Source organism: Desmodus rotundus, chromosome 6 (genome assembly GCF_022682495.2).
Source record: "Desmodus rotundus isolate HL8 chromosome 6, HLdesRot8A.1, whole genome shotgun sequence".
Lineage (NCBI taxonomy): Eukaryota > Metazoa > Chordata > Mammalia > Chiroptera > Phyllostomidae > Desmodus > Desmodus rotundus.
The window spans coordinates 130737552-130759281 of record NC_071392.1 but is presented as its reverse complement, the minus strand read 5'-3'; the positions used below and the strand labels follow the sequence as shown (position 1 = coordinate 130759281).

General features: G+C 39.9%; 1 protein-coding gene, 1 non-coding gene and 1 pseudogene across 3 annotated transcripts; all 3 read right to left on the bottom strand.

The window, feature by feature from the left end:
* Nucleotides 1-1488: 1488 nt before the first annotated feature.
* MGME1 (mitochondrial genome maintenance exonuclease 1) lies at nt 1489-21730 on the bottom strand. Of its 2 annotated transcripts, none has more exons than XM_045194563.2 (5): nt 21596-21730; nt 20149-20724; nt 14175-14391; nt 5797-5929; nt 1489-2630 (listed from the first exon to the last, which is right to left on the bottom strand). In XM_045194563.2, the coding sequence occupies exons 2-5, from the start codon at nt 20657-20659 to the stop codon at nt 2469-2471; spliced, it is 1023 nt and encodes a 340-aa protein (XP_045050498.2). In that variant the 5' UTR covers nt 20660-20724; nt 21596-21730; the 3' UTR covers nt 1489-2468. The 2 variants fall into 2 exon arrangements, with proteins under 2 accessions (XP_045050498.2, XP_024415090.2); XM_024559322.3 differs by having other exon boundaries at nt 21581-21716.
* On the bottom strand, nt 14688-14800 carry LOC112304276 (U2 spliceosomal RNA; annotated as a pseudogene).
* Nucleotides 15812-15975, bottom strand: LOC112304270 (U1 spliceosomal RNA). The gene has a single exon (XR_002974722.1). It is a non-coding gene; the product is annotated as a U1 spliceosomal RNA (small nuclear RNA).

The following is a 21730-nucleotide window of genomic DNA, read 5'->3' as shown; positions in this document are numbered from 1 at the left end:
TTAAAGCTGGCAAGCAGACTGGTTACCTAGAAACACATTGATTTATGACTAAACCCTTTTTCTGTATTTACCAGTCAACAAATATGAAACCATAGCTCCTATGTTCACATTTTCCTGGAACTATAATGGATTTATATAGAGAGGTTAATGTTCTCAGATTAATAGGTGCTAATGGTTCTGAACAAGAGGCCAGGTCTGAGGGGAAATATTTTATTAAAGATTTTATTTTTATTTATTTTTAGAGAGGAAGGGAGGAAGAGGAGAGAAACATCTATTGGTTGCTTCTTGTACACATCCTGACCAGGGTTGGATCCTGCAACCCAGGCATCTACCCTGACTGGGAATCGAACTGGCGATCTTTTGCTTTTCAGGATGCCCAACCAATTGAGCCACACAGGTCAGGGTGCAAAATTTTTCTTTTTGAAAAACTTTTAGTGCCAGCACAGAGCTTTTGTCAGCTGCATTAAATGCATTAACGTGTAGAATTGCAGAAAGGAATGCAGACAGTTTTGAATCTAGTGAATTGTCTCAAAGCATTAAGACTATAAGGCTCTATTTTGTACTTCTGTAAGGTAGCCCTACAGAAAGATAATTCATACTTCCTTTTAAAAATATTTTAAAAATTTGGAGAATTTCTCAAAATTCAATTGGAGAATCTCAATTGGAGAATCTCTCCTTATCACAAATCCTGTTTCTTTTCACAATTTCTTAGGGTAACAGGTACTATCAAAAAATTAGTAACATTTATGTTAATTCTTAAAAGATTATGACTCATTTAGAAATTCAGATTTGGCCTTCTCCTCTTATGCCTTAGTAGTAAAAATAACTTTTTTAAAAGCGTTATTTCCTTTTCAGATGATTGAGATTTAATTGGTGAGATCAGAAGATTATCAAGATTGTAATTAGAAATTGGGGTGCTCTGGGAAACCTACCCAGGGAGTAGGGAAACACCCTACCAACTTCACTCGTCTATCAACCACATTGTCTTGGTCAGACTCTAATGGTCTTTATAGAACTCTTCACACCACCATTAGCTTGACAGACTCTTGGTCCAAAGTGACAAGTCCAAAGTGCATTTACGTTAACTTTATTAAAATGAGTCTCACTGGGTCTGGTCTCCTAAATTCTAGGGTAAGACTTATTAGAGCAGTGTGGAAAAATCTGGTGGTACAATTTTAATTTTCTCACTTGATTTCTGACTTTGGAAATTACAGATTACAGAAATATATGCTACTTTAAAAAAATGCAGATATGTAGAGTTGATAAAAGGTAACTCATAAGCCTCCTCTCTCTAACCTGAAACTTACTTTCCTTGTCAGGAGACCCTGATTCAGGACATCTGCCTGCATTCATTTACCCAAAACACATACCAAAGCTACTGAGCCAGTGGCATAATTCTGAATTTAAAAACAAAGCCTAACTATTTCTAGGTTTATGAAATTAATCTATAAACACAGAAATTAAAACAAAACAAAACCCAAAACTTCATTACTTTACTCACATATTTTATTTCTTATAATTCATGGCTAATAAAAAAACTAAGTAACTGTATACAGCACCCTATGACTTTAAGACAGCAACTGCAACTTAAATGTTAACCCACTTCACAAAACAGGGACCCTTCGCCCAGGCCTATAGTGGGGATTTAAGTTTCCCAAACCCAATGACAACTAATAATTTTTATTACTTATCAAACACATAAAAAATAGATTGCATTATGGATCCTCACAGATGAAAAATTTCATACATGATACATTTTCTCTATGGATAAGATTCACTGACTCAAACCAGAATATAGTACTAAAATTCCTGCAATTACTTCAGGTGTTATTTGGCGGTATGCCAAGAGGTACTGCCAATGATATAGTGAATATGCTCCATCTTTCAGGACAGTAATGTTTATTCAAGGCTAAGGAATCCCATATTTATTTTTCAAAAATGTTAAATGGAAATTTTCTTTCCTAAAGAAATTTACAAAGAACCTCAATATATAAAACAAGTTCTAGGAGACTGTGCTGGCAGTACTAGCTGGCTGATGCTAGTTCTCCCTCCACACACACCCTGGGGCTGTGTGGCCCCTTCCCTCCTGGCGAACCCTGAGGAAATGCTTGGCACACCAAGCCTCATGCCCTCCGATTTCAGTTTAAAGACTGGGAATCCCGCCCAGGACACAGCAAGGTCCATAGGGGGTCCACGAGCCATCAACACTGTGTAATCTTGCTAGCCCTTTTTTAAAGTAAATCATAGTGAGAGGTAGAAAGCTGGTCTTTTATGTGCTAAAGTCCAGTTCTTTATATCTAAACTTTCCTGGCTTTTCAGTGTTTTTGGCTGCAATAAATTTCAACAAATTACTATTTCTGCTTGTGTTAATTCAGCTCTCAGATCTTCCATTTCAGGTCACAGTAAACAGCAATGCATTTTCCCAAAGTATGAGAAAGTGCTGAATGTTCCCAAACAACGTCCTGCCCCTAATCTGGTTTCTGAATATTCTGGTTCTTTTCCTTCTTTGTATATTCTTCTAGTCGAAGAAGCCACTTTGCCCAGTACTGGGAACACAACTCTGTGTCCATGAAATGTGGGTGGGCAGGGGATCCATCTTTGTAGGCCACCACAATTAAACCACACTGAACCTAGAAAGAAACACAGTAGGACCAGAGTTGAGGTTAATTTCCTTCTTACTCCAGGGCAAACAAAACAATCTACAGCACAGGGGCAAACACAAGGCCCGTGGGCCGAATCCCACCCCCCACCTTGTTTTATCCAGCCCAACATCTTGTTTCTACCCGGCGGCAGCGCCGAGCTCTCACTTAACTGTTAAGGAGTAGTTACATTTATACAGTCCTAAATTGCATTTGGCCCTTTGAAGGCAACCTCGAGACTGATGTGGTCTCTGGTGAAGTTGAATTTGACACCACTGATCTACAGTAATATCTCCTAACTCATTTTCTAAGATGCATAGATGAAAGACTACACCAGGATACATAAGAACACAAAGATGACAGATAAGACACTGAAGAAAGGGCTGTCATCATTATAGAACTATCAACAATGACAAAACACCCCCCAAAAGGCAGGGGAAAGTGCTTTTTAAAGTAGTAGACAGGAACTTCCAGTTAAGATGGAGGCAGAAGTACACATGGCTCACCTCCCTGTACAACCACATCAAAAATACAACTAAACTATAGAATTACTATCACTCAGAAGCATCAGAAATCATGTTGAATGGAAGTCTGACAACTATGGAATTAAAGAAACCACAACCATCCAGACTGGTTGGAGGGGCAGAGAGATGGAATAGGCTGGTCCCACATCCAAGTGTGGTGGATGAAAATTCGGAAGGGATATCTTGGGAGTGAGGAGTCCCAGCCCCACACCAGGCCCCCCAGCCAACGGTTCCAGTGCCAGGAAGATATGTCCCCATAACTTCTGGCTGCAAAAACTATCAGGGATTGAGTTGGTGGATGAAACTGATGGGAGTCCCAAGCAGTTCCTCTTAAAGAACCCACAAGAAGATGTACTCAAACTCACTCCTGAGCTCCAGCACCAGGGTAGTCTTGAAAGGCACCAGTGGCATACAGTGAAATGATGTGTTTGACATTAAGGCAAAAGCTGGGGGACAGCTTTCTCCCACACAGAGAGGTGGGCAGAGGCCATTGTACCTCTTCTCCCCCAATAGTGACACAGAGCCAGCTGGCAGGTACCATTTATCTGAGACTCCATCAACCTGGCTAACACTGTTTGTCACTCCCTAGAGATCCCAAGGCTCTGCCCCCACAACTTAATGACCCACCTAAGCTGTTAACAATGGCTTTTCCATATGAATGGCTGGTCTTGGCTCAGGCTTCACAACTTCCTAAATCCTGTCAAACAAAGCAACAGCTGGCCTCAGTAAACCCCTAGACTGGCACTAGCAGCAACCAGCCTCGGTTCACAGCTTGGCTTCACCTGGGAACCTCCAAGCCCAGCAGAAGTGGCAGCCATCTGCAGATTGCTTTGTAGCTCATGCAGGGTGGCCCTGAGCAAAACACAGGTGGGGGTTGACCTTAGCCTGTATCACCCAGCAAATCCCAGAGCCTTAACACCCAGTGGACAGCTACAGACCACATCAGAGCACCACCATGCTGCCCTAGCACAGCTGATCCTCCATGGAGGGCAGAAATTGTGGTCAGTGGTCACAGACAGTCCTTGCAGCTGACTGGCCTGGGTAAATCCCTCCTGTTGACCTGCCAACAGCAATCAAGGCTCAACTACAAGAGGAGGGTATACACAACCCACGCAAAGAGCTCACCTTGAGTGCCCATCTTGGGTGACGGGGGAGGATGGGCCATTGAACTCTACAGGACACCTACTACATTAGGCCACACTACCAAGACATGGAGTCAAAGCAGCTCTACCTAATACATAGGAGCAAACACAGAGAGTCTGATGAAATGAGGAGACAAAGAAACATGGCCCAAATGAAAGTACAGAACAAAACTCCAGAAAAAGAAATAAACAAAATGTAGATAAGCAAGCTATCAGATGCAGAGTTCCAAACACTGATTATAAGGATACTTGGGGAACGCAGCGATGACCTCAAAAGTGTAAAAAAGACCCAGTCAGAAATGAAGGACACGCTAATTAAAATAAAGAACAATTTACAGAGAAACAGTAGAATGGATGAAACTGAGAATCAGATCAATGATTTGGAACATAAGAAAGCAAAAACAACCAACTAGAACAACAAGAAGAAAAAAGGATCCAAAAAAATAAGGATCGTATAAGCAGCCTCTGGAACAACTTCAAATGTTCCCACATTCACATCATAGGGATGCCAGAAGGAGAAGAGAAAGAGGAAGAAATTGGATATGCATTTGAAAAAATAATGAAAGAAAAATTCCCTAATTTGTTGAAGGAAACAGACATGCAAGTCCAGGAAGCACAGACAGTCCCATACAGATGGATGCAAAGAGGCCCATTCAAGTCACATCATAATTAACATGCCAAAGGTTAACGATAAAGAGAGAATCTTAAAAGCAGCAAGAGAAAAGCAGTTAGTTACCTACAGGGGACTCCCCATAAAACTGTTAGCTGACTTCTCAAAAGAAATTTTGCAGGCTAGAAGGGGTGGCAAGAAATACTCAAAGTCGTGGAAAGTAGGAATCTACAGCCAAGATTGCTCTACCCAGCAAAGGTAGCATTTAGAATCGAAGGGCAGATAAAGAGCTTCCTAGACAAGAAAGAAACTAAAGGAGTTCATCATCACCAAACCAGTATTACATGAAATGTTAAGGGGACTTATATGAAGAAAAAGAAGATCCAAACTATGAACAACAAAATGGCAATGAATACATAGCTATCAACAATTGAGTCTATAAAATAAACTAAGCAAACCAGAAGAACAGAGACACAATCATGGATAAGGTGAGTGTTTTGATGGCTGCAAATGGGAGGGGGGTGTGGGGGAATAGGTGAAGAGGTGAGATGATTAAGATGTACAAATAGGTAGTTATAGAATAGCCATGGGGATGTAAAGTACAGTATAGGAAATGGAGTAGACAAAGAACTTATATGCATGACCCATGGACATGAACAATGATGTGGGGATTGCCTGAGAGAGTGGAGGGTGCGGGTGGAAGGGGCAAAAGAAGAAAATTCAGGACAACTATAATAGCATAATAAGTAAAATATTTTTTAAAAAATGATAGCAAGGAACAGAGTAAGTAGTGGGATACAAACAGAATGAGGACCATAAGGAGTTAAGTAGCTATAAACAGGTGTCAGGCAAAGCTTTAAGGAGAGCCTCAGTGTTCTGACCTGAAAGCTATAGTTGGCATCATGGTTTACAGCACCGACATACGCCACAAGCTGCAGCGGGTTGTCAAATGTATTTCGGATAAAAGGTTTTGGCTTCTCCGATGTCTTCCAATCAATCACACACAGGTTGCCTCTAAAGGGAAACCAAAGGGAAGTCTTTGTAGGTAATAGTTCAGACTAAAAAATCTATTAGGTTAACTTTCTTACATATTGTTTACTACTTGTCACCCAATGACTGCTGCTTCTATTCTACACTTGTCAAAAAGGCAGCTCCTCTGAGCTTTACCTCTTAGGAATAGAAAGGCTTGATGTTCTCTTTCCTTTGAGTCCTTTATTCAGTCAGTAAATGAGCCTGTCAGGGTTTTGATGGACAATGTTTCCTAAACTGCTCCGATGAGACGGACAGGTACAGGCCCATGTGGGAGTACTGGGAAACAACTTGTCCACTGTTCAAGTTTATATACTCTTTTGAAATCCCTTGGAACCTCCAAGGCCTTCTTTCCTTTATCACAGGGGAATTGAAACTACATTATTATTATTTTGGTTGATTGTGCTTCAAATGCTTATCAGAATAAACCAAAACAGAGCAGTAGCAAACTCCTCATCATAGAAGACTAAACATAATGGTCCCTCAGAAATTCTCTTGCTCAAAAACCAAGTCAGGTGTTCAAATCCATCAATACTTACCTCCTTTTTTTTTTTTTTTTTTAAGTCAAATAACCATTGTATTCCTCCCCCCCGCCCCCAATTCTGGTGGGATTTTATGCTTGCCAACTGCAATCAAAAGGATCATAGGGTGGGTGAATAAGATGATAACTGCTAATTCTCAAAGGGCTCTATCTGTTCAACCTGTCTTTCATGACTTCAATTTCAAAATCAGCAATTTAGAGGGAGATTTTATACAAAATGTGTATGTTACCTACCTGTCACCATAGCTCTAGAGTTACAACTTATGCAAGGTATTTATAAAACCAGTCTAGAGTAGCACTGTCTACAATTACAAATAAAGTGTGAGCTACGTGTTAAATTTTCTAGCCACATCAAAAAAAAGGACAAAAATAGGGTGAAATTCCTGTATTTTTTTTACCCCAACATATTAACAAATATCATTTCAACATATAATCAATATAAAAAGTTATTGGGATATTTTACATTCTTTTTATATGAAGACATTGAAATCTAGCTGCCATTCCCAGTTCTCTTACTTGAATAAATCAAAATATTCTATAAAGATTTCTGCCATTGGCCACTGTTTCTAGCAAGTGCTATAACTTGTAGAACTTAATAATGTGAAAAAAGATCTTAGTTGTACAAACCCAAATTAAAATTTCAGTAAGACAGTCTATAAATAGCTCTTAAACAAATGGAAAGATGCTCAGCCTAATTTTTGTGGGATGCAGACTAAAATTTCAAGATACAATGTTATCAAAATTACTAACATTGTGTTGTTAAAAGTGTGCACAAATAAGCACACTCATATCTGTCTGTGGAAACTTAAAATGCACATGTGCTTTCACCCAGCAATTTCTCTTTCAGTATGGACTGAAGGAGAGCAATAGTTTGATAACCAGAGTGCTATTGATAATGGCTAGAAAACTTAGTAAGTACTTGTGCCCAGGCTTACTGGATATCAACCGAATTTACTCAAACTGCATATATCACCTGCCAAAACAAACAAATGAACTCGTGCATTTGCCTAGAAAAATTCTCATAAGAAGGAGACACATTTATTGCCGTTTTTAATCTGAAAAATTAAAAATAACTTGAATGTTCCTAGTAGAGAAACAGATACACTCCGTTCATAAAATGGAAAGCCAAACAGCAGTAAAAGTGAAGAACAGGATCAAAATAATAATGCTAACATCTTTGAATAGATAGAATGCTTTTCAAGTAATGTACAGGGAATATTTCATTTAATCTTTGTAACAACCCTAATGAGGCAGGTACTATTATTTGTCTTATTTTACACATGAACAAACTGAGGTATAGAGAGGCTAAGTAACTAGGCCAAGGTTAAGATAAAAAGCCAGGCAGCCTGGATCCCTAGCCCAATTTCTTACTAGTCTTACTTAATTTGTAAAGTTTTATTTCTTTAAAAAAATTGAAAGCAAATGTCACAATGTTAATAGCTGTTAATTATGAGTGGTGAAAAATTATTAAAAGACAAGAATGGTGCAGATCTACCTAAGCTAGTAAGGAAAGATCTCTAAAATACATTTTCAAGTGAAAAAAAAGCAGGATGTAGTGTGTTTTGTTAGTAAGTGGTGGTGGGGTCAAATGATTATACATGTAGTCATAAAATATCTCAGAATTCCAAGAACTTTTTAAACAGAGGTTGAAAAAAGAATGGCAGTGGAGGATTCTGGAAAGATGGCAGAGTAGGAAGCACCAGGAATCTGTCTGCCCACCTAGAAGACAGCTGCAAAAGCAGAATCTGTCTATAACTTATGGAAATATACAGTCTGTTGAAGGCTTGGATGGTAAATTGTGGTTAATTTTGGTCAATTTCAGCTCTTAGCACAATAGTGGCAACCCACCCCTCATTTGTGGGGCAGGCAGCTGTGCACATATTCTTGGAGCAGCTTGTACACAGTTTCTGAAAATCAGAGTGGTCAAAAAGGAGCATGTCGGCCAAATGTCAGGGATCTGTGCTTTCATCACTGATGGTTGTTTCTGATCACACAGATGCAGACAAAGAGGAAGGTGGCTGTTGTTGATGCACCTCCACCGGTGGCTGCAAGCCCCTCTACCTCCAGCTGAAGTGATTTCAAGGGGAGTTAAAGGGCTGGCACCCCTCACCCCCTTCATTTTTCTTTTTTTCCTTCTGGGATTCAAACACTAAAGACTATAACATCCAAACACACCTGCATATAGGATTGTATTAGAAAGTGACTGCACATGACCAAGGAAAGGTTTAGAAAAGACCCAAGAAGACCTTAAATTTATACCTCAGGCTGATGCTTGGCACAGAGATAGCCTAAGATAATAAGCCCAAAGCCCAGCAAAATCTGGGGGAGAGGGAGAACCTGATTTCCTGTGTTAACACAGTATTAGATTCAAAAGTCCAGTTTTCAACAACAAAATCACAAGGCACACAAACAAATAGGAAGGTATGGCCCATTCAAAGGAAAAAAACAAATCAACAGGAGCTGTCATTGAAAAATATGTGATGGCAGGTCCATCAAAGACTTTTTTAAGACTCTTAAAGATGCTCAAAGACCATCTCAGTAAAGGTAAATTTATGGGCAATTATACAATCTAATATTATTGTAATAGTTTGTGACTCCATTTTATTTTGTTTTCTACATGACTTAAGAGAGTAGTATATTTAAAAAAATTTGTTAGCCTAAAAGCTAGTAATATACCACATAAACAAAATGAATAAAATCACGAAATTATCTCAATTGATACAGAAAAAACATTAGAAAAATTAAATACCCTTTCATGATAAAAACACTAGAAAACTAGGAATAAATAGAAACTATCTCAACATAATAAAAGCCACATATAAAAAAACCTACAGCAAACATACACAGTGGTAAAGAGTGAAGTTTTCCTCCAAGATCAGGAACAAGACAAGGCTGTCTTGTTTTTAACACTTCTCTTCAACAGAATCCTGGATGTTCTAACAACTAGGCAACACAATAAAATAAAAAGCATGCAAATTGGAAATGAAGAAGTAAAATTATCCTTGTTCACAGATGATATAATCTTATATATCAAAAACTTTTAAAGAATCCACACAAACAAAACTGGACGAATAAATGCAGCAAAATAGTCAGATACAAAGTCAATAGACAAAAATCAATCGCATTTCTACATACAAACAATAATCTGAAAACTACAAAAAAGTTTCATTTATAATAGCATCACAATGAATAAAACACTAATTTTCAAAGGCAATGAAAGACTTGTACAATCAAAACTACCAATCACCCCTGTTTTTGATATGGTCAGGGGACTGAGCCCTGGGGCCATGTCCTCCACTGGGGAGTGTGTGAGGCAACTGATCAATGTATCTCTCACACATCATTGTTTCTCTCCCTTCTTTCTCCCTCCTTTCCCCTCTCTAAAAATAAATAAAGTCTTTTAAAACTAAAAACTATGGAAACACATTCCACGTTCATGGATTGGAAGATTTAATATTGTTAAGATGTTAATACTACTGAAAGCAACCTATGAATTTAATGCAATGTGTATAAAAATCCCAGTGACATTTTTTTTTTTGGCCAAAACAGGAAAACCCATCCTAAAATCCATATGGAATCTCAAAGGACTCCACAAATACCCAAAACAATCTTAAAAGAACAAAACTGGAGAATTCACACTTGCTGATTTCAAAACTTACTATTGGGTTGGTCAAAAAGTTCATGTGGTTTTGTTCTGTAAGATGGCTCTAGTAGCGTTTAGTTGTCTTTAACTTCGTTTGAAACAATTTTGTTAGACTATGTTGTAACAGCTGTCATATTAGTGTGCATTTAAGCCCTGGCTGGTGTGCTTCAGTGGACTGAGTGCTGGCCTGCTGACCAAAGGGTTACCAGTTCGATTCCCAGTCAGGGCACATGCCTGGGTTACAGGCCAGGTCCCCAGTAGGGGGCATGCTAGAGGCAACCACATATTAATGTTTCTCTGCCTCTCTTTCTCTTTCCCTTCCCCTCTCTCTAAAAATAAATAAATAAAATCTTAAAAAAAAAACCCTTATCACAATTGGTGAATTTTTGTATAGCCATTTTAATATTGAAGATGAAAGAAAATAAGCAAACATTTTTGCTGTATTACGCTTTATTATTTCAAGGAAGGTAAAAATGCAACTGAAATGCAAAAAATGATGTGTGCAGTGTATGGAGAAGCTGCTGTGACTGATGGAATGTGTTAAAAGTGGTTTGCAAAGCTTTGTGTTGGAGATTTCTCACTAGACAATGCTCCACAGTCAGGAAGACCAGTTGAAATTGATAGTGATTAAATCAAGACATTAATTGATATCAACATTATTAACCTATGGGAGATAGCCGACATATTCAAAATATCCAAATCAATAAAGTTATTGGTGAAAATGAAAAAATGTCTTTTATTTTACCAAAAAAGATTACAAACTTTTAAAAATAATGTGGTACTGGCCTAAGGACAGACATATAGACAAACAGAATAGAGAACCCAAAAATAAACCCCTGTCTATATGGTCACGTGATTTTTGACAAGGGTGCCAATTCCATTCAATGACAGTTTTTTCAACAAATGGTGTTAGGAAAACTGGATATCCACATGCAAAGAATAAAGTTGGACTCCTACCTAATATCATATGCAAAAATTAACTCAAAATGGTTCCATAACCTAAATATAAGACTTAAACCATAGGACCAAAGCTTAATGACATTGGATTTGACAATGATTTATTAGATAAGACACCAAAGGCACAGGCAACAAAAGAATAGACAAATTGGATTACAGGAAAATTAAAAAAATTTGTGTATCAAAGGGTAATCCACAGAATGGGAGAAGATAATTCAAATCATATTCTGATAAAGATTAATATCCAAAACATATAGAGAACTCCTAAACCTAAACAACAAATACCAATGAAGTTTAAAAATAGGCAAATAACTCAGACAGACATTTCTCTAAAGAAACAAATGGCCAATCAGCATATGTAATGATGCTCAACATCACTAATCTTTAGGGAAATGCAAATCAAATCTACAATGAGATACTGTATTTTTTGGACTATATGATACACCAGACCGTAAGACACACTCAGGTTTTTAGAGGAGGAAAAAAGGAAAAAAAAAATTGAAGCAAACAATGTGGTCCTGCTCCTGCCTCCTGTGACCCCACTCCACCACTCCCCCTTACCCCACAAGTCAGGTTACCTACATTTGGACTTTAAGACTCACCCCTATTTACATCCCAAATGGGGGGGGTGCACTTATAGTCTGAAAAACACAGTACCACCTCATACCCATTAGGCTAGCTAGTATCAAAAAATCAGAAATAGAGGAACCAAGATGGAGGCGTAGGTAGACACACTGCACCTCCTCCCACAACCAGAACTGACAGAAAATCGAACGACAAGGAACACCAACACCAAGGAGATAAAAAAGAAACATTCATCCAGACTAGTAGAAGGGGCGGAGATGGGCAGCCAGGGCAGAGAGGACTGGCGTTGCTGTGGTGGGACCGAGACTGGGAGAGTGTGGGACAAACAGGGCAGGCAGTCTGACAACTAGTAGACTCTGCGACCCTACATTTGCACACATATAAACTGAGAGGGCCAGACTCAAGAGTGGCAGAGAACGGGGCAGGCAGTGCAGCAGGCAGCACCCCGAGGCCCAACATTCGCACACAGACAAACAGGGAAAAATGGCGGGGGAGCGAAGCAGACTGTGTAACCATGGGCTCCAGCGTGGGGAAATAAAGCCTCAAACCTGAGTGAAAATGCCTGTGGGTGTTGGGGCAGCAGCAGGAGAAACTCCCAGCCTCACAGGAGAGGTCGTTGGAGAGACCCACAGGGACCTAGAGTGAGCACAAGCCCACCCACTCAGGAACCAGCACCAGAGGGGCCCAATTTGATTGTGGGTAGCAGAGGGAGTGATTGAAATCCGGCAGAGAGTGGAGCAGGTGCCATTGCTCCCTCTTGGCCCCTCCCCCATGTACAACATCACAGCGCAGCGACCAGCGTTACCCCCCACCCCCAAGGAACACCTAAGGCTCCACCCCTTTAAGTAACAGAAGCACCAAGACCAAAAAAAATGGTCCAAATGACAGAACACTTCAAAGCTCCAAAAATAATTCAACTAAGCAGCGAACAGATAGCCAACCTATCAGATGCACAGTTCAAAACACTGGTAATTAGGACGCTCACAGAATTGGTTGAATTTGGTCGAAAATTAGATGAAAAAATGAAGGCTATGCTAAGAGAAACAAAGGAAAAGGTACAGGGAACCAATAGTGATGGGAAGGAAACTGGGACTCTAATCAACAGTGTGGACCAGAAGGAAGAAAGAAACATTCAACCAGAAAACAATGAAGAAACAAGAATTCGGAAAAATAAGGAGAGGCTTAGGAACCTCCAGGACATCTTTAAATGTTCCAACATCTGAATTATAGGGGTACCAGAAGGAGAAGAGGAAGAGAAATAAATTGAAAACTTATCTGAACACATAATGAAGGAGAACTTCCCCGATCTGGCAAAGGAAATAGACTTCCAGGAAGCTCAGAGAGTCCCAAAGAAGCTGGACCCAAGGAAGAACACACCAAGGCATATCATAATTACATTTCCCAAGATGAAACAGAAGGAGGGAATCTTAGAAGCAGCAAGAGAAAAGGACACAGTTCCCTACAAAGGAGTTCCCATAACAAATCAGCTGATTTCTCAAGAGACCTTATAGGCAAGAAGGGGCTGGAAAGAGGTATTTGAAGTCATGAAAGGCAAGGACCTACATCCAAGATTGCTCTATCTAGCAAAGCTTTCACTTAGAATGGAAGGGCAGATAAAGTGCTTCTCAGATAAGGTGAAGTTAAAGGAGTTCATCATCACCAAGCCCTTATTATATGAAACGTTAAAGGGATTTATGTAAGAAAAAGGAGATAAAAAATATGAACAGTAAAAATGACAGCAAACTCACAGTTAATAACCACACCTAAAACAAAAACAAAATCAAACTAAGCAAACAACTAGAACAGAAACAGAACCACAGAAATGGAGATCACATGGAGGGTTATCAGCAGGGGAGTGGGAGGGGGAGAGAGGAGGGAAAAGGTACAGAGAATAAGTAGCATAAATGGTAGGTAGAAAATAGACAGGGGGAGGGTAAGATAGTATAGGAAATGTGGAAGTCAAAGAATTTATATGTATGACCCATGGACATGAACTACATGGGGGGAATGTGGGAGGGAGGGGGTGTGCAGGATGGAGTGCAGTGAAGGGGGGGAAATGGGACAAGTGTAATAGCATAATCAATATAATATATTAAAAAAAACCTATTTGTAAGCCAGAAGAGTTGATTTTCAGGGCTAACAGATCAAAATGCTATTTTTAGGGGAACAGGAAAGAATATGCATAAATCAAATTGGATCTTACGGCAAATACATGACTCAGGGGCAGGGGAGGAGGAACATAGCAGAAAACACGCCACCCTAGGGATACTGAAAAGTTATACCTTTTCTCCACCGAACACTTTGAATTTGGAACATGGATTTACAAGGACTATGTGACTCTTCCCCCTGTATCCATCCTAACCCAATTCTTTTACCCGTCACACAGGTTTTGACTTTCAGAGGCTGTACCTTGAAGCAAGAGTTAAGAGGAAAAAGTTGTGTCAGGCACACGTGCCACCTTGCATTAATTGACCTCTGCACTTTGATAAAAACGATCTACTTACTGATACTCAGCCACGCAGTCCAGCAGACCTACATACTTTAAGGTCTCATGTTGAACAGCACTTTCAAGAGCTCGAACTCCATTGACATCTTTCAGAATATGCTGGACGCTTTCCATGTAGCCAGATTCAAGATTTTCATCTCTCTCTTTTAAGTTCCCCTGGGGTGAAAGTATGCTTTCCAAGGCTTCATGGAACCGTTTTCCTTGTAAAAATATATCTAAAGAGAAAATCAGGGGAAAAGAAATAACAAAACAACAAAAGACCAAACTAATACTAAAAAACAAATACTCTCAAAAGCTCTTGAATAATGAAATTAAAAATCACACAAGATTAACTTTAAGTGACAACCCCTGGGACACCACATTTCAGCCCTTTTGAAACCTAGGAATGCACTTCGAAAATGAAAGGGAATGGAATAGTTTAGCCAATAAAATGGATTAAAATGAAATAATTCTAATTGAATTAGGCCAAAACTAGAATTAAAGATCTGGGAGATACAGGAACACACCTAATTTATGGTGCTATGACTTTTTGTTTTTTATGTCCTCGGATAGAGGACAAATCGGATAATAAACTGGTAAGAACAGATACAACATCTGATCTTAGCCAAAAGGCCGAGAAGCAATGGTACTGTGAATTTAAGTACCTTTTTTAGTAAGTGAACTGGCTGTGGTAAATACTGGGTTGGCCAAAAAGTCTGTATGTTTTTTTCCATCAAATAAGAGACACATTTTTCATTTTCACCAATAACTTTATGGATTTGGATATTTTGAGTATATCGGCTATCTCCCAAGTGGTAATGTCTCTATTTGATCACTATCAACTTCAACTAGTCTACCCAACTGTAGAGCATTGTCTAGCGAGAAATCTCCAGCACAAAACTTTAAACCACTTTTGACACGATCCATCAGTCACAGCACCTTCTCCAATATACTCTGGAAATCTTTGTTTTGCATTTCAGTTGTGTTTTTACCTTTCTTGAAATAGTAAAGCATAATATGCCTAAAGTGTTTGCTTATTTTCTTCCATCTTCAATACTAAAATGGCTACACAAAAATTCACCAATTGTGATGAGTTTTGTTTAAATGCACACTAATATGACAGCTGTCACAAAACAATAACAAAATTGGTTCGAATGAAAAGACAACTAAGCGCTACCAGAGCCATCTTACAGAAAAAAAAAACTAAATGAACTTTCTGGCCAACCCAATAATTATTAGAAATTTAGGAAACTGCACTTCTGTTTACAATTTTTACAACCAAAACTCAATTATGGGCATAAAAATGGTGGGAAAGCCTTTCATTAGCAGGCTTAGCGACTGGCAAGAAATGAAAAATCAAAGCACATACAAATTAAAAATAAGGAGTTGTTTTGGGGATTTGTGAGACCTGGAGGAAGGGGAGGAAAATATGACATTCTTCTCCTGCACTTTTTCTTTTTAGGATTAGAACAGTCTAGGGCAGCTGCTCTGTCCTGAATTTTTTCTTCAGATACTTTTAAGAGACTGTAAACATATTCAACAAGTGAAAAATAGTACATATTCACTTGATTCTCAGTAAGGAAAAGAAAGGGCACTGTTGTGCTAAGCAGTGGTCTTGGTGCTTTCAAAATACTGTATTTATTCTTTTTTTAAAAACAGGGGAGAGCATGAATGCAGTGCCCCATTACCACAAATCACATAGCTGAATTTCCCACATTTGGGGAAATTGCAGGGGTCAGCACATCCGTAGTACAATGGATAAGCCTCAACCTGGGAAAAAAACCTTCGTGATCATGATATCTCCCCTGCCAGGTAAGTATCAAAACAGTGTATTAACTTTCAAATACAACGACCAACAAGATAAGGATCATCACTCACATTTTAATGAATGAGACCTAGCCAGAGCCACTAATTTGCCCAAAAGCAAAAAGCTAGACCCAGCAGCCTGACATCAGTCTATATGCATTCCAGTCCACCACCGTTCAGCAGAGCAAGGAAAATAAATTCAGGGATCATTTAGATACACACAGAAACAGCAGAAAATGTACAGGGGGGGGGGCCCAAAACACCCTGGAATTTATTTATACAAAACTGTGTATTTATTCTTACATGTTTATACTTCAGTCACCTTCTATGCACTCTCCATTTGATGCCTATCACGATGTTTTCTTCCACTGCTCAAAACAATTTGAACTCATTGATTTTTGATGCCTTTTAGTGCTCTTACCATTTTTGTTTGTTTGGTTTTTTTACCACCTCTTCCACATCAGTGAAACATTTCCCTTTGAGGACTTTTTTCATCCGGGGAAATAAAAAAGTCTCTCTGGGTGAGATCGGGTGAACAGGGAGGGTGGGGCATGGGTGTCAAGACATTTTTGGTCAAAAACTGCTGAACATTCAGTGTGGTGTGGGCAGGTGTGCTCATAAATCACCAGTCATGAAATGGGCAAATGTGTTGAAAGTCTTCAGGAAAATTCACTGCGGCCTAACAGCAGCTCTTACAATGCCAGCTTGTACACTGATACAGATGCGTTCCTAGAACTTAGTGGGGGAAGCCTGTACTACAAGGGGCCCGCCCTCCAGAAGATATTTCAGGGGGTTTTTTTGGGTCCCCCCTCCCTTGTATATGCTTGGAGACAGACCCACAGAACATGAGGAAAACAATCTTATTTAATGAGGTAATATCAAAACATACTATGTTTGTCAGGTATTTTTTACAAAGATTTTGAAAGGTCAGTTCTACCACTAGCAAAAAAGAGAATTACTTCTGGCAAATAACTTGGAGAGTTAAATGGAATTCAATTGAGCACCTCAGTTAATTCTACTCCAATTTTACTTAGCTCAATTGGACTTTATGTCAGCACATGAAAGGCCTACAAGAAAATTAAGACTGATGAAATTGAAACCTAGGAAAAAGAAGTGTAGTATTCATCTACAGACTAGCTTAATGAAGCAGACAGAACACAAACATGTTAAAAACAGGAAGAAAAAAGTTGCTTCATCATCAACTGCCAAGCAAACAGACAACTCATTCGCTAGTGCAGACAATCTCTGGCTAGGTTCTTAGCATATAAAAAGCAACAAACATGGGAAGCTAGATTACAGGGTCCCTTAGATTATAAGGCTCAGAACAGGAAAGAGAAAGAAGCATCAATTTTTATTGTCCCATTTATTTATGCATTCACTGGTTGCTTCTTGTATGTGCCCTGACGGGATTGAACCCACAACCTTGGCGTATTGGACAATGCTCCAACCAACTCAATTATCTGACCAGGGAAAAATAAATTTTAAAAGTTTCAAGATTTATTGCAGATAGTATTAAGTCAGAGTATGTACTCAATAAGTTAAAAGATGAAAGTGAAATGTGTTCAAGTCCCAGTATATAAAGGGTATTAAAAAAATCATGAGTCTCCAATATTCTGATTAATAGAACTGACAGGATAGGTAATATTTTAGGACTTTAAAAAATCAGTAGCAAAAATCTTCAAAAGGTAAGCTAACTGATACTTGGGAAACTCACAAAAACTCAAGACGCTATTAAAAGATGCTTTTATGCTGCTTGTTTAGAAGGCAGATAATAGCCCTAGCTGTTGTGGCTCAGTGGACTGAGTGCCAGCCTACAAACCAAAGGGTCGCTGGTTCAATTCCAAGTCTAGGGCACATTCCTGGGTTGTGGGCTGGGTCCCAGGTAGGGGGTGCATAAGAAGCAACCACACAGTGATTCTCTCTCTCCCTCTCTAAAAATAAATAAAGTATTTTAAAAAAAGAAAAGAAAGCAGAGAATACAGGCACACCATGGAGATACTCCAGGTTTTGTATCATACTACGGTAATAAAGCAAGTATCAAAAGTGAGTTGTCATTTTCCCCCCTTGAATTTGTAAAAAAAAAAAAAACAAAACAAAACAAAAACACCACCTGTGAAGCTCAATAAAGCAAATCACAATAAAAGGTAATGCCTGTAGCACCGCGGCTGTTACTAATTAACTTTCTTCAGAAGGCAGTTAGCCCCTGCATGGATACCTTGTCCCAAACAGGTAAGGAATGTTATAAGGTACTAAGACTTTGACCATTTTTGCTTTATCCAGGTGACACTTATATACTGAATAATTTTCTTTAAAACATGTGACTACTTGTTTAACATGTATGCATACACACGGTTTTTTCTAAGATACCTCAAAATAAGTGCATTACTCTTAAAAATAAAAGTGCTGCCCCGGCTGGCTGGTGTGGCTCAGTGGATTAAGTGCCGGCCTGCGAACCAAAGGGTCGCTGGTTCCATTCCCTGTGGGGGACAGGCCTGGGTTGCAGGCAAGGTCCCCAGTAGGGGCTTTGCGAGAGGCAACTACACATTGATGTTTCTCTCCCTCTCTCCCTCCCTTCCCCTCTGTCTAAAAACAAACAAATAAATAAATAAAGTGCTTGAGTACCACTAGGGGTATACATACTGCTTTCTGGAAAGCACAAAAGACAACTATACAGTCCTATGAGGGTCAGTCAGAAGGAGTCTCTTCTTTTCACTTGTCTAATAAGTTAGTAAATTAGGAGTTGAAGGCTAAAGTTTCTTTACTCTCAGTTCCTAATCAACAGTAGCTGATTATCTCAATTTACCAAGATGTAAATACAGATAATCTGTTCCGGTTTATTGTTTTAATTCCATTAGTCTGGCTTGTGAGTCTCTGTTGACAAGTAGAACAAGGGGGTATTTCCTAGATTCTGAACAAAATGCCTAGCAAACAACTAGAATTCCATTATCAGATGATTGACTCTTTTCCATAATCAAAGAAACAGGCAATTCTAATACTTAAGTTTGTAGCTTATAAAATAATTTGATACATCATTTGGTCAAAATACTTAATATCTGTTCTTCAGTTTCATTTGTGAAATTGAGGAAGGAGATAGCACAGGAAGAATTCTGACAGTGCTGCTGTTATGGCCAGCAGCTAGCATCCTGTTTGCCAGGAAATGCCTATTAGCACTTAAATAGAATAAATAGTAAACCAAGGCAGGGAGGAGGAGGAAGACGTGTCTAACCCACTAACTCAGCAGTCCTGAGCCTGGTCCTATAATATCGCCAGGTGTTCCAACATCACAAGAAACACTAGGTTAGCACCGGAGGAGGGAAAGGGAAGTCCTTAAAATTCTATGTAGCATTTCCACTATCTGGGAAAGAAAGCCTTGAAACTGTGCTTTCATTCCAAGGCCTGGAAGGCACGAGGGTCCATGGTGCCCAAAGAAGCCCATGAAACAACTTCAGTTAATTGCCTACCTCTGGTCACTATGTTTTATGAGGGAGTCCCTTATACCTAAAAGAAAGATTCCATAAATAACTTTGGGTAATTACCCCAACTTTAATTAACTGCCTCCTGGCATGTATCTGTTGTACAGTAAAATGAACAAGTTTGGAGCAACACCAAAACTCCATAAGGATAAGGATTTGGGCTAACAGACCCCCACACATACCTAAGTTTGGGTAGTCACGTCCCTCCAGGAAAGCTGGCACCACATTTACCCACCAATCAATATGTAAGTTTTTTCACTCCCATCCTGCCAACTATGTAAGTCCTCATACCGAAGGACCTGGGGACTGGCCACCCCTGACTTTTGCTGCCCTGCTTTGGCCCTGAACCTATGCCTTTCACCCCCCTCCCCTGCACAACGCCCTCTGCCCGCCTTAGGCCCATTTCCTTCCACGGAAATGGGTCACTAATAAACCCTGATTACACGTTAATAGATTTGCTGATCTGTAATTCTTTACATGCATCAGCAAGAACCACCAGGTCTCTCCTGTCAACGAAATGGGAATAATAGTATCTATGCTTTATAGGGCTGTCACGAGGATTGAGTTAATACAAAAAGTGCTATTTAAAGCTAATTATTATCATTTGAACGTAATTCCTCACTAGTTAAGAAAAACAACCTTTAAAGAATGACACCAATGTTCTATACTCTAGAAAGCATGGTAACAATACAGAACAAGGATTAAGAAAATTACTTGAAGTATATTCTGCAAAGCCATCCTCTCCCAGTTCCAGAATCATCCGCTGTTTCCACCTTTCCAAATAGAAAATCTGTTCTGATGTCATGGTCTGCTGAAGGACCCGGGTCACACTTGGCATCTTATTCCTTTGCAAAGGGATTTTCAAAGGAACTGTGGCATCACTAGTTACATTTGGTTTTAAGCTTCTTTCTGGACTGAAGAGAGGAAACCAGTTTCCTGGAACTCGTGCTTCCTCCTCTTGCGTTGGAGGTTTACACTTACTCACAGGTCCATAGAGTAAAGTATCTTCCTCAAACAATGATTCTGGAGTCTGAGCATGGCCTCTGAATGACAAGACAGACTGTACTAAATCAGAGTACTTTTCTTGGTTTACCTCTTCATAAGGGTTCACTTTTTTCTTACGGCCACATGAATATGAGGAAGTGGAGAAAGCCACACGTGGGGATGGTTCTAGGGAAAATCCCTTTGAACTTCTAAACTGCCTGATGGTCTGAAATGCCTTCATTTTTAGACTTCTCACTTCCCTTTAGTCTCCTTACAACACCGAGGGCCTTTTTATTTTTTACATTCCTATTAAAGAGAAAAATAATATTAGGTACCAAATGTTACATATTTTAACTATCCATGTGAAATCTGTATTATTAGCATGATATTGTACACTAAAACCTTATTCAATAAGCTTTTAAGACATGCTTGGACAAAGTTATTTCCAAAGAAAGCCTCTCATCGATACCAGATGAACCAGCACGGATTAAATGCGAAATACCGGATAGCGCAAGGCAAGAACGTCCCCAATATTCAATCTGAAGAATGTGACACCTGTGAAGGGAAGCGTGACACAGAAAAAAGCAATTCTAACGGGGGCCCCAACCCCCGGGCCTAGGACCGGTACCAGTCCGTGGCCTGTTTGGAACCCGGCCGCACATCAGGTCACATCAGGTGAGCGGCAGAGGAGCAAAGTTTGGGCCACATCACCGCCTGAGCTCCGCCTCCTGTCCCGCCCCAAGCGGAAAAATTATATCCCACGAAACCGATCACTAGTGCCAAAAAGGTTGGGGACCACTGCTCTAGAGCCCACCCTATAAAGGCCAGGAGTCACAGCTAGCAATTAACCACGGATCCCTATATTCAGGTTCTTTGCTAAGTAGTCTATATGACTTCTCATTTAACTCTCACATCCTCTGAAGTGGGTACTATTGCGACCCGTTTTACAAACGTTGAAATCGAGCTTCTGAAGGGCCACTGCTGGTTCGAGCTGGTAAGCGGCGGTCAACAGGGTACACCACCGTAATCCCCGGAACGCAGGCTCCAGCTCGACGCCGTAGGTGTCGAACCGTGGCGGCGAGAGAAAAGGCCGTGGCCTTTAGGGAATTAGGATGAGGAAAAAGACGGCTTAAACAGAACCGTCCAGGGCAGGGCTAGGTACCTCGGAGACCACCACCTTTCGCTTAACTCCCAGGGCGCGAACCACCTCTCCGGACGCTTTATCTTCCTCCGTCCCGCGCTCGGGTCTCAAATTAGGCCTCGCCTAAGGCACTGCAGTCCCAGCACGCAAAGCGGCTCTCGCGCCCCTCCC

Bases quoted from the DNA above. Each gene is read 5' to 3' on its own strand.
- MGME1 (XM_045194563.2), bottom strand. From the start codon at position 20,659: ATGAAGGCATTTCAGACCATCAGGCAGTTTAGAAGTTCAAAGGGATTT. The intron at 14,392-20,148 runs GTAATTTTCTTA...TTTTCTCTTTAG, and splicing joins CTTTGCAGAATATACTTCAA to ATATATTTTTACAAGGAAAA. The intron at 5,930-14,174 runs GTAAGTAGATCG...GTTTCCCTTTAG, and splicing joins GACTGCGTGGCTGAGTATCA to AGGCAACCTGTGTGTGATTG.